At 32.5% G+C, this 12,845-nt stretch overlaps 2 protein-coding genes across 2 annotated transcripts in view; one reads left to right on the top strand and one right to left on the bottom strand.

The window, feature by feature from the left end:
• LOC140043357 (large ribosomal subunit protein mL44-like) overlaps nucleotides 1-12,845 on the bottom strand; it is a 65,513-nt gene that overhangs the window by 21,742 nt on the left and 30,926 nt on the right. The gene's annotated exons all lie outside the window — the stretch shown is intronic.
• LOC140043356 (uncharacterized) overlaps nucleotides 1,480-12,845 on the top strand; it is a 38,558-nt gene continuing 27,192 nt past the window's right edge. The window contains exons 1-2 of the mRNA XM_072087859.1: nucleotides 1,480-1,619; nucleotides 5,352-7,667. Coding sequence (XP_071943960.1) covers nucleotides 5,383-7,667 — 2,285 coding nt within the window. The 5' untranslated portion in view covers nucleotides 1,480-1,619; nucleotides 5,352-5,382. The remainder of the gene's footprint in view (nucleotides 1,620-5,351; nucleotides 7,668-12,845) is intronic.

Here is a 12,845-nt window from a genome sequence, read left to right as displayed (position 1 = left end):
CATATTTCAAACAACATGTTCAATTGTAAGCCCATGCTTCATAAGTCAGTGATTAAGCGATGGCCCTGTAAACAACATTTGCAAATCCAATAAGATTTGAACCTCGGATTGTATTGTCATGTTGAAGATGACCAACTGCAGTTCTACTATTTAAAATATTCAATGTCTACTTACATATTTAACTTTAAACTAGGCCTATGTCTGAATAAAATGCAAAACCAAAAAAAACACATCCCTCTAGGCGATGGTAAGTAAAGACGATGACGTATTAAATTAAAAAAAAAAAAAGCGTACCAGAATCGAAACCTGGACTTGATAGCTAGAAAAAGGCTACACCACTAAGCCAACCAACAAGTAAAAAGGAATCACTGATTATTATTATTAATTAACAATACATTTGTACATGATTACTGTGAATTGTGGACAAATCAATAATTGCATTCCGCTGACAGAACTTTAAACATAGCGTATATATGTATACACGTCGGTGAGGCAGTGGTTTATGTCATGTAACTTTACTGTACAGTACCTTTAGCAGCTAGAAGCTTTGACCTGAGGCCTGGTCACTAAACAGTGTTTTAATATTTTTATATAGAAATTAAACTAGGACAGCCTAATTAATAAATAATTAAAGACCTCCACTTACTAAAATTATAGCCTAGATTATAGATAGTAAAATAGGGTAGCTCTAGGCCTACGTTACGTACTTAAAAAATTAAAATAGCCTAGTTAGCTACAGTAGTACTATCTATACTTCTAGGGCTGGCCTCTCTAGGCCTAATTAAATAATAAAACACTTTAAATTACATTTGTTTGGCATCCAACATTATTACTTGATAATTATAACATCGTAATACGAAAGTATTAAGCCTGTTTACAAATATATGCCTGGCTATGTTTAGGCTAGGCCAACATACGATAAAAATGTATTTCCCAGCCGGATTAGTCCAGACATCATCATGCCATTCACACCGTACCACAACTACACAATTGACAGGCCTAGCTAGCTGAATAAAATAGTCGAGTTGTGCAGAGTCAATATCAAAATGTAAGCATAAAATATGACAGTAAATTACCTACCAATGTTGAATGGAATATATTGTTTACCTAAAACAATCTTAGTGTGTAAAAACGAATGTTTGCAGTAAAATAAATAAGGAACATGTCGAACACAGGGGGCCGCCATTTTATTCATTTGAGAAATAGGATCTCAAAATATATTACAATTTATTCGAAAAAAGATAATAAAAATAAACGTTTATATTCATTATAAATCATAATAAAATTATTAAAAAATTATTCTGTTATATTTATTGCATTTATGTAATTTAAATGTGGTTAAATCTAAATATCTATGTATAAAATTAATAGAGTTGTTGGTTTACGTGGAGTTAACATACACCTACATTTGCGAACAAACGAACATAACTAGGAAGCAAATTTTGTAAGTCAATCATCTTCACACACTGAGTACGTACACAAGCGATACACAGCGAACGACATCACATGCAGTACAAGATCGGCTTGTTTATATTCTTTTAACTGGTGCTATCTGTTAATTAAAAGCATTAAAATACTAGGAAATGATATGACAAGCGTTGCCGAGTACAATATACGTGGTAGGAACGAACATTTTGTTATTTTTTTCATTTTAGACAAGTGTAAATTAGTAATTTGTGACCAAACCTCAAATCGATGGGGGTTGTTGGTTTCACAGAAGTGGGTTACATTCTTTGTTCATATCCGACTTCAATATCCTAAATTTTTACGGTTCCGGTATTTTTTAAATAATTTATACTCAGGTAACATTAAAATATATATACTATTATCGCCCAACTTACTTTTGATCACTTTTAGGTAGATTTTTTTACATTTTTTCGATGTGCGAAATTTGTGTTTTGGTAGCGTGTTATACCGTACTTTTCCAATGTGAAAGAGGTGGGGTGAAATCCCAGGCTCTACCCTTTCCGTCTTTGTTCCGCACGTATTATATATCCGGTTACGAGGTCATACTGTTCAAGGGGGCTACACGCCGAGTGTTGGCCTTGGCCGGGTGAGATATGCAAATAACCAGAGTGGGTAGTAGGTATTTTAGGAGGTCATTTAATATTTGAGAAGGTAGACCTACCCTTCACCACTAACAATTTTCACCCATCATCATTGTACTGTAACACATAGACTGTCAATGCCCTCCTGGACTTTGATGAGGTCAAAATGTGTACTACCAGTACCACCAGCAATATCGACCACAACCTCTCAATTTTATTTCACCAAATCTACCACAAATTAACATTTATTTTTTGGGTTGTTGAATTGCATTAAATGTATTGTTAAGACCAGCAAAAACATATTATTAGTCTATCAGACCATGGAGGTACAAAATTGATCAGACATACAGTATATCCTGTTATTGGCGAATCCTTTTTGCTGTTGGGTTAAATTTTAAAATAAAATGCTACTGTATTATATTAGCCTGTGTTTTAGACAGGAAGAAACGTGTATTTCGTTTTAAGAATCCGTACATTTCATCTATTTAAGTACTGTAGGCCCCTTGTAATTTACAGTATTGCCAATATTCAAGTATATAGTTGAGTTCTATTTTAAAACAATTTTGGTCATGTTATTCATGAAAAAATGTTCACTGGATATTAAATTTGCTTAGATTTAATTTCTATTATTGTAAACTAATTTTAAATAAACACTAATTAAAGAATTGACTATACTGTACATCAAATCATTTAATTGGAATTTTCCTTTTTAAATTTATAAATTTGTCGATAAATTGGTTGGTGTATCAATCATACAATACACAGTATTTCAATTTCAATAGACAATAGATATTTATATTGTACTAATGAAAATTATTAGTAATTACTATTAATTAACACACCTCAAATTCAAGATTTGCAGTTATATTGTCAAACCAACATTTACTTCTTTCAGAACCCAACTTAGCCATGCTAAAACCATCCCTTGCCAAAATCCTACCAATTTGACCATTTTTCTATGATCTTTGTGATTAACTAACACAGTAAATAAACCACCTTGGGTGATTTCACTAAACAACAGTCAATGATGCTATGCTTGAATGGTTCTGGTTTCAATTGGATAATTAAGGTCGGGTCACTTGAATAAGATGAATCCAATGAAATTGTTCCCTTGGTTTTATGATAAATTCCATTAACGAAATATGTCAAATTTAAGTGATTTTTGCTTATTGCCTTTGAAAAGTCCTAGAATTTTATTAAAATGTTCTAGAATTGATAATATAAATTATAGTAAATAAAGTTGTGCAAATGAAATAAATAAATATAGTTCTGTACTTTTCCTTTTCAGCAGTCTACAGAGAGTTGTAAAATTACAGTAGTATAATTAAAAATTAAATATATTAGTAATTCTGTAATTTTATATTGAAGTAAACAATTAAAAATTCGGTAAAAATGCTTAAACCTGAGATTTGTTATACAGTACAGTAGCTTGTCAGTCATTCATTCTATAAATAAAAAATAAACAACAAAATCACTTTTTCTAATAGGAATGATAAATTTACATTTGTACTGTAAATCACTTAAAAATTAAATAAATAAACAGTGCTGTACAGTACAAAATAAAATGATATTTTAATGCTTTGGTTACAAATTGAATGAAACAATATGCCTGTTCTGATTTATTTTTAGGATTATGTAAATATAATTTATGCTTTTGGGAAAATATTCAGAGAAGATTACCAAAGATGTATGGCCTCGATAAATTTAAGCAAATCAATGATTACTGTTGTTGTGTAAAATGAAATTTGTATTGACAACAGACGATGGAAAAACTAGGGCACAGTGCGAGAATATAAATTGTTGAAGAGTTGTACTTTTTTATGTTCTATGTAACAGAAAAACACTTGTGTTTTAATATATTAATAGTACAGTACAGTGTAGATGTGAGCAAACTTGTAAAGCGTGGTTCCCACTAGCGACGCAACGCAAGGACGTAACGCAACGCAAGTGAATTGACCAATCACAAGCGATGGCTTATTCGCTTGTGATTGCTAACTGTCTATAACTTCGCTTGTCATTGGTTAAAACGCTTGCGTTGCGTTTACGTCCTTGCGTTACGTTCTAGTGTGAACCAAGCTTAATCAATTGAATTGATATTTTACTACTGTACATGATAGAGATAAACATTTGTTGCAGTTTGGTGACAAAAAATAAATATTTCCAAAATATTTTGCAAGAAATGCTTATGTTTAAATGTCACCAACATAACAAAGTAATTTTAATAAATTTGTGTCAAACTATACATAGAGCACACACTAGTGATAGTGTATAAAAGATACTAGTCACGTGAGGTTTACTTTATTTTTAGAATCTGTTTATTTAAAAAGGATAACATTTTTAATAATTCAAAAGTTGGATTTTATTTTTATCTTACACTGTACATACTATAATAATAATAATAATGATTTTAATTTTCAACAACATACATTTTGTGTTTTGTACAAATATTTGTTTTTAATTTAATCTATTTGTACAGAAGACCTGTAGATATCAGCTCTAAGGTAAAGATCCTTTATAAAGTGTACAGTATACATAGCCTGGGTGCAGAACAGTTAAAAAAAAAGTATAGGAAAATTTTTTTTGGGTTTTTCTGATAGAGTATACCTCCATATAGAATGTCAGAAAAAATCCCCATCCCAGGGTTTTGGGGAAAATTTTTTATGGCACTTTTAAATTTTGGCCTACAGTAACACACACAATGCCTATTAACACACACAAATACCTATATATATAGGGGATAGGGAAAACCAATTAACGGTTTTTGTTACTTGCAGTTGTGTTTTAACAGTATTTCAATGGGTTGAATATTTTTATAATTAAAAGTATATAAACCATGTCTGAAATTTCCACCAATAATTTAACTGAAAATGCAGCATGTTGATACTGTACACCAGACTGACCACCATGGTGATTGTAACTGACCACCATGGTGGCTGTAACCGACCATCAGTATCCTTTGACAATATTTTTAGAATCCATTCTACAGTTACATATTAAACATTTTTCAGAAAGTACAGCATATACTCCCTGGTAAGACTAAACTATCCTTCATTTGCTCTCTATGCTCTATCACTGGGGTACTTGCTGTGTCTCAAATTCTCTTCAGGGAGTACAAATAATTGGGGTCTGTTAGTATCAAGTAACTAACTGTTAGCTAAAAACATCTCAGACTACTAAGAACAGCCAGATGCTTGTTATATGCCATGTTGTATTTCATTTTGTAAGTTCATTTTCCATAATTCTTTTAAATACTTATACTGTACGTACTGTACGTGCTTATTATGTCTTATCCTCTTTTTTCAGATTAAAGCTCAGTGCAGATAAAACTTCCATCATGAGTACAGAGGTCATGATTGCGTCCGACAACGACATAAGTGACCTGGGACCAGTACGAAAGATGTCTACAAGTTTTTTGGACGATTTTAAAAAATGTATTGCAGGATTTGACACAAATGAAAATGACTTTGTTCCTGATACAGTTGAGTATCGTGAAAAAACTAATGGTTTTATTAGTATCACGAAGAACGGGAAAGGTGCCAGTGGACGTCTGGAATCGAAACTAAAAGACATGGCTAAAGACAGGGTAATGTTAAGGGGAGTAACAAAGAATGAAAATGACTCAATGGTTGAAGTGAAGCGATATAACATCTTAGATGGCACAGTGACGAAGCATCAAGAGGTACGGGGCGAAGAATCACAATCACAGAAAAGCGAACCAGAGGATACACCACATTCCAATGAATCAAACCCAAAGGGGGATTTCCTTCGGTCTCTTTTATGCGGGAGCAACAAAGGAGAAAACGGAGAAGCTGAAAACGATTCTCAGGCTTTCTATCCATGTAAAGTGTGCAAAAATAGTTTTATTTCCAAATCAAGTTTACGCAAACATATTTGCGCTACTAGAATAGACGAGAATGGGGTCGTTGAGGGTACAGTTAAGACCGAGGGTCAAGAGGTCAAAGAGACTGCTCAAGATGAGATGGATGTTTATTATAATGAACCAAAGAGCCACGCAGATGCTATTCATCAATATGCATCTGCAGCGAATGACTCGCAATTTTCCATACCCCCACCAAATGCGTATATTGTTGACGGACAATTGCATTTGCTACGTGCAAATGCAAATAATGAAAGTGACCAAATTGACCAAGGTGGAATAGCGGGAGGTGTAGTTGGTGGAATTCCAGGGGGAATAGCAGTTGTTGATGGTATTCTAGAACCTGGAGAGCGACCTTTCACCTGTAAAGTTTGTAACATGAATTTTAAGCATTCCAGTCATCTGATGCGGCATAGGGCAACGCATACGAATGAACGGCCTTATGCTTGTAACGAATGCCCCGCTGCTTTTCGCAGAAAATGTCACTTAAAACGGCATTGGCAGAGAATACATAGTGGGGAGAAACCATTCAAATGCGGCGTTTGTGGTAAATCCTTTAGCGACCGAGATCATCAGCGACAGCACGAGACGATTCATGGACCAGAAACCTATCCGTGCATTGCTTGTCGTTACGTTTACCCGACAGAAATGCATCTTGTAAAGCACTTGGCCGACAACCCAGACTGTAGAGCTATCGTTTCAAAGGGTAGTGCTGATGGCGCTCCACGACGAAAACGCCGGAAAGATGGCAACAAGTTGACATCATACAAATGTGGAATGTGCGGAGAATCTTTTAAGAAACTAAGACAGATTCAAACGCATCAACGTGTCCGTCATCATGATGCATTTGAAAAAAAGTACAAATGTAATCTCTGCAATAAAGGCTTTGACCTTATATCAGATTTAACCCATCATCGCAATACTCATCTTACGAAAGAAGCAAGAGCAACCAATGGCAACCACCCAAGTACAAGCTCTCCAGATGGTCCTCCTCAGAACAAAGAGAAACTGATGGAGATGCTGCAGCAACTGGAGAAGAGAATACAACAGCAGCAGCAACAGGTGAAGAAAATTGAAAATCAGCAAGAACAGATCGTACAGGAGGGTTATCCGGTTATTGGATCCCCGCCAACCACTCATCCGCTCAACTTTGCTGATTTACCAATCATGTCAGAGCGTGAATTCAGTCATGTGCATTATCTCTTACGTAAAGACTCGCCAAGCCCCCCACCCCCTCTATATCACCAACATAGAGAATCGATGGCAGCCATTTGGATGAAACATCCTCGTTTACGTGAATACTTCGCAGAACGTAACCAGAATACATCCGCATTAATGCCATCCACTCCGAGCGAAGCTGTACGAGAGAATTCACAAAACGGCAAGAGAGAAGGTGAACCTGAACAGCACCCTCTAAGAGAAAACGAAGAACCTAATTCCCAAAATTGTATGATTGGTCTCCTCCCAAACAATCGGCACACTTGTGAGCAATGTGGTATCTCATTTCTTCTCTATTCTGAATTTCGTATTCACCGTAAACGACATGAACGTGCGCAGCTAGCTTATTCAAAATCATCTAAAGACGATCAAAATCCGAGCTTAAGTATGTTAGAAACGAATCCAAATGCTGACCGCAGCCTTTGCCGGGAATGCTGCTCCGAAAACGGCGACTCAAATCACCGTCACTGCCAACTGAAGGCAGAGGGTAATGACGCACATTCAGAGCACAACTCTGAGCAGAGGTGAGCTTTATTTTTGTTAATTAGCGAGAGTATCGTTATTGTAAAGCCAGGGTTCAGTCCTGCCCTTGTACCAGGGTTGTACCATGCAACTTTTAACAATTCTACTCCCTCTGTACTGCAAGCCTAAATTGAGAGAGTTTATAAATATAAATATAAGCAGTCGTTCAATATCCTTAGAGTTACATACCTTGCTGTAAAATTATATATTTTAATAAAAACAAATATTAAAGCATTTGTTCGTCCAAAAAAAATGTTTGATAATTAATTGATCAATGATTCAAAATTAAATTTGGAAATTAAAAAAAATTACATAATTCTCTTGATTTTAGCAAAACTGTAAACGGACTTGGTAACCTAATTTCTACTATTAATCTAAAATTAATTAAGGTTGCTATTGTTAAGGAACCTGACCTACTTTATTTTATACATATACATGAATTACGGACTCAGCACATAGATTATACAGTATACTACTGTAATACGGTACCTAGATTCTCATGTTTACCAACTATGATTTACTGAAACTTAAATACGCATAGGTTCTGTTGCAAACTACTTAGAAGCACGGCTTAATTTTTATCAGTCGGTCGTCATTTAGAGCAACCGCTCTTTATAAGGTTAATGTATTTCAGTTAAATCGATAAAATGTTTTGCGGACAGTTCAACATTTTATTAATAATTAGTTTTATTACTTTTACTTAATTTCCTATCGTTTATTAATGATTAGTATTTTTAATACCTTTTTAAAGAGGTTGAATATTATATAGACATTAGCAGACTGGATATTAAATCAATATCAAATGTTTTTATGATTTTATTCTTGACCTATCTCAGGTCTCTCCTCACCAGACATATTGTCTCATTGTAAAAACATTTACAGAAAATACAAGGATTTACCACCTGCTTTTTAGCACATATTTTTCTAACACTTTTTATCAGTCATATAAATTTGATTTATTTTATGTGCAAGTACATATATTCTGCTATACCATGGCAACACATTTTCATAATAGACTGAATGGACACATACTATCTTACATCCTTGATCCTATAGTACTTTTAAATTAATTACTTTATCAATGCATCTTCTTAGAATAATTCACCAAAGAGGCTAGTCGTCCTGTCAAGATAATTTTTGATAAGCCCTGTTTTTCCCATTTTGTAACGTATCCACTTATTGGTAATTATGCTAACATGTACATGATAATTTGCTGTAGTAATAGTTGACAATCGGGTCGTATCTCCTGCTTATTGAATGGTTCCTATTCGATTTGCCATATTTCCTGCCTATTGGTAGTTACAACAAGCCCGTTTATTATGAGAATGTTGCTATGACTCAAACTTTATTATTATAGAGTATTTTGTAAGGAACCTTGCCGTCTGCTAAACTACTTAAATCCGAGATCCTTATTACTTTAAGGATAATTGATGTAATTACATATACAGATATTTTATACACAGATTTCAAAAAATTCTAGAAAATGCAAAATTGAATTATTTGCTCAAGATTTGCTGTTTTTAAAGCTGTAAAATTAAGAATTAATATTGACGTTTTAAAAAAAATAACTTTTTATATTTTAATATCTCTTTGACATTTAATAATCTCTACTAGTATTAATTTGATAGTAAGAGCATTAATTATTACATATTAAAGAGAACATTGTGGGTATATAAAGCATTTATTACATGGTAAAAACATTGTTTTACACTTTATTTTGATTTATTTTTAGTATGTCTCATACAAAAAATATACAATTAGAAAATCTTTATTATTTACTGCAGAAAAAAAAAATATGAATGTAAGTAAATATTATACTGTATTATTGATATAAATGCTATTTTTATTATTATTCATTTTGAAAATATTTTTTTAATGGAGAACAAATTAAAAATATAAATAATAATAATAATAAATGAAAACTTATATAGCGCCGGTATCCTCCACCCATGTGGCGCTCATGGCGCTTTGTGCATTAACAAATGAAACAAGGTTAAATGTGTCCTGATATCAGTAATAAAAAGATACAAACTAAGACAGCTTACAGTAGTATTAGGAACATTTGCTAGTTAAAACCAACCAAAACTACTGATGACAGTACATCTGAGTAAGAATTATTATATATACTGTAAATAATTATAATTAATCCCGGATTTATATAGCGCCTAATGTTGTGAAACCTCTAAGCGCTAAACATTATTACCCCAGTCATTTGTTCAGATCAAACATGTATGGAAACATACTCCCATAATGCAGCTATACTTAATCAGCGTAAATTTGAAAAAAATAATAATAATTTTTACTGTAGCTGTCTCTTTAATATAATAGATGATTATAAATGTTACAGTATCTTGACAACATTCCAGTTTACCTTTCATGTTTAATCTTAAAACCTTACAATTTTGCCTTGGAGTCAAATGGAAAGTAGGGCTGTTCATCGAAAGTGTAAAGATGATCTGAAATGTCTAGATTTAAAAACACCATAAATCGCTCTAGGTGTTAACAACATCTTGTCATGAAAAAAATAGGAGAAATTAAGTACATTGCTGTGTATGTCTTTCTGGACTACATAATTTATTATGTTTGTACAAAGAAATATTTTCTCCTTTTAATTTAATATTTTTTGCTGTGATTATTCTGTTTTGTAACTCAAGTTTTTATGTTACTAAAATAAATGAATAGATAAAGTACATACAGAGCTTAGTAAAGATTCCTAACGTTTTAAATTTCATTAACTACAGTGAATAGAATGGTTGATTCAGTGGTTGCTTGAAATGAAATTTTGCGTACAGTATTGAGTTTTAGAAAATGGATTCTTAACTTTATAAAGAGTGAGAAAGGAAGATATATTATTAAGTTATGACAAGCAATAAATAATAATTAGTAAAACTATATTATTGGTTTAAATTAATAATTTTACTGAGGACTGCATATTTTATATCGACGACGAGCTAATCACTTGACCATATGACTCAGATCGTTGACTCGTCAAGTGTCCACTACACACAGCCTTTGTCTCGTATAAATGTGAATATCGTTAATAGTATCATTTTAAAAAGACATTTTTGAGGGAAAAATCACTGAACATTTTAAACAACAAAGTTATGCTTTCATAGAATCACATTTAAGAAAAAGGAAAATCACAAAATTGTATTCGTTCAAATTACGACCACCTGTATCATTTTTAGCCACTAAATTTAAACATTTGACCCTGACAAAAAAAGAAAAAATGTATTGAAGAATTTATATTTTGATATTATTTTTTAATTTACTACTGTAAAAACAAACTTCTATTTCTTAATAATTAATAATAAACTTTTATAAAGAGATATTTACTGATGTCTCACAGCGCTAAAAAAGACCAACAAGAAATATTGAAAAAAGGTGATATTTTAGAAGTGACTTGAAGCTAAAAAGATTTACATTACATTGACGGATATGGAGTAGAAGCTGGTTCCAAAATAAAATTAAATTATCATTTAAAATCATATTTTAATATAATTCATAATAATGGCTTCCTTTTACAATTAAAGTTTAAATTAACAATGCCATTTAAATTACATTTCATAACTTTCACTTATTTTATAATTTAATATTAAAACAATGTTTCATATTCATATTTGGTTTTATTTTCACTGTAAACAACATTAAATTTTAAAGCCTTTCTCTAGACACAGTGATTAAATCTTACACATTATTTGTAGGCCTAATGATAATGACTTTCTCTATTGTACTCAAACAGCTGCATGTTTGACCCTTGTTCATTATCCAAGCTCATTTTCTATTGTTGATAAACAGCTGCTCAGCTGACCGTAAACATGAATCAATAAATAAACATCATTCATTATACGACCATCAATCATGTATTCCCCCTGACAGCAAAATATAACATTAACATCACATTCAACTTGCAACTCATGCCCCCTTCCAATCTAATCTCATTTACTACATATCCCTATGGACTCCACAAGTCATACACCCCTGGTCATCCATCTCATTTATATCCCTGTTGGGATTCTCCCCCTTGACTCTCTCCAATTAATTAAATAAAGATTGAGCATTCCTAAGCCAAACAATTCCCACATGCTTTTTGTGTCTCCCTTTGAGCAATTTTACATCGTTTGAGATCCGCTTAAAATTTTATTTATTCGTTTTTCAACAAAAAATAAATCATTTCAATATTAACTTTTTCTTAGCACTCATCCCAGGTTTTATATTTTTACTGTTTATTTATTAGGGAAGGGGTTAGACTTGGTGCCCCTTGCTTTTTCTATTAATACTGTTTGGTCGTTAGTGCAGCATATGTGCCGCCATAGGGTCCTGCATGCAGACGTTCACCTGTTGAAGATTAAGTCAAATCTCAAGTGTACTATTTGTCTATACTAGTTTCTACTAGGTTTAATCTTGTAGCTGTTTAAATGTTGTTTTTTTTTAGCACCAACCATGTTGAAGTAGTTAATCTTACTGATGCCTGCAAATACTACACTACCCTAAATTGATTCCACCCAGCTTCTTATAGTCGTGTCTCTTTGTATTACTGTACCTCCCAGAAATTCAAATCTAAACTATATATATATGCGCCTGTCGTTACTTTATTAGAAAAAAATGTCAGCAAAAAAGAGTACTGTAAGACAATTTTAACTTTGCAAACATTAAAAATGATTGTTCAGACAATTTAAATGTAATATCTTTATTGCTTCCTTTTTCATACTAAAAGTTTCTCCAATTAATGACCGGTTTGGAACAGGGGTTTTGTAGTCTTAATATTTAATATATATAATATTTAATATACAACAATGTAGTTTTTTGTTATTTTATAAGTTTCTTTTTTTGACATTCTAAAATATAATAAAAAGGACAATAATATACTTAGTATTACTAAAGGTTTTACTTACTAATTCTTCTTTGATTCAGAATCAATCAATTTAAAATTAAAGGTACAAGGTAATAAACTTGTTAAATTCAAGCCATAGGTCAGATATTAACCCTTAAAGCACTGCGTTTTAAGAGACTGTTTCGCTACACTAAATTTTGAGATTTTATACGTAAGCTTAGCTTTAGACGACCAATTATTCTTACTCTATAAACACGTCAACACCTGGCTTCATCTAATCCCGTTACTTTTGTCGTTTACCGTGTGTAATACAACCTAGTTATTCCCTGCGATTCGTAAGCTTCTA

This window comes from Antedon mediterranea, chromosome 3 (assembly GCF_964355755.1).
Source record: "Antedon mediterranea chromosome 3, ecAntMedi1.1, whole genome shotgun sequence".
NCBI classification, from domain to species: Eukaryota; Metazoa; Echinodermata; class Crinoidea; order Comatulida; family Antedonidae; genus Antedon; species Antedon mediterranea.
This window is presented reverse-complemented; position numbering and strand designations above follow the sequence as displayed.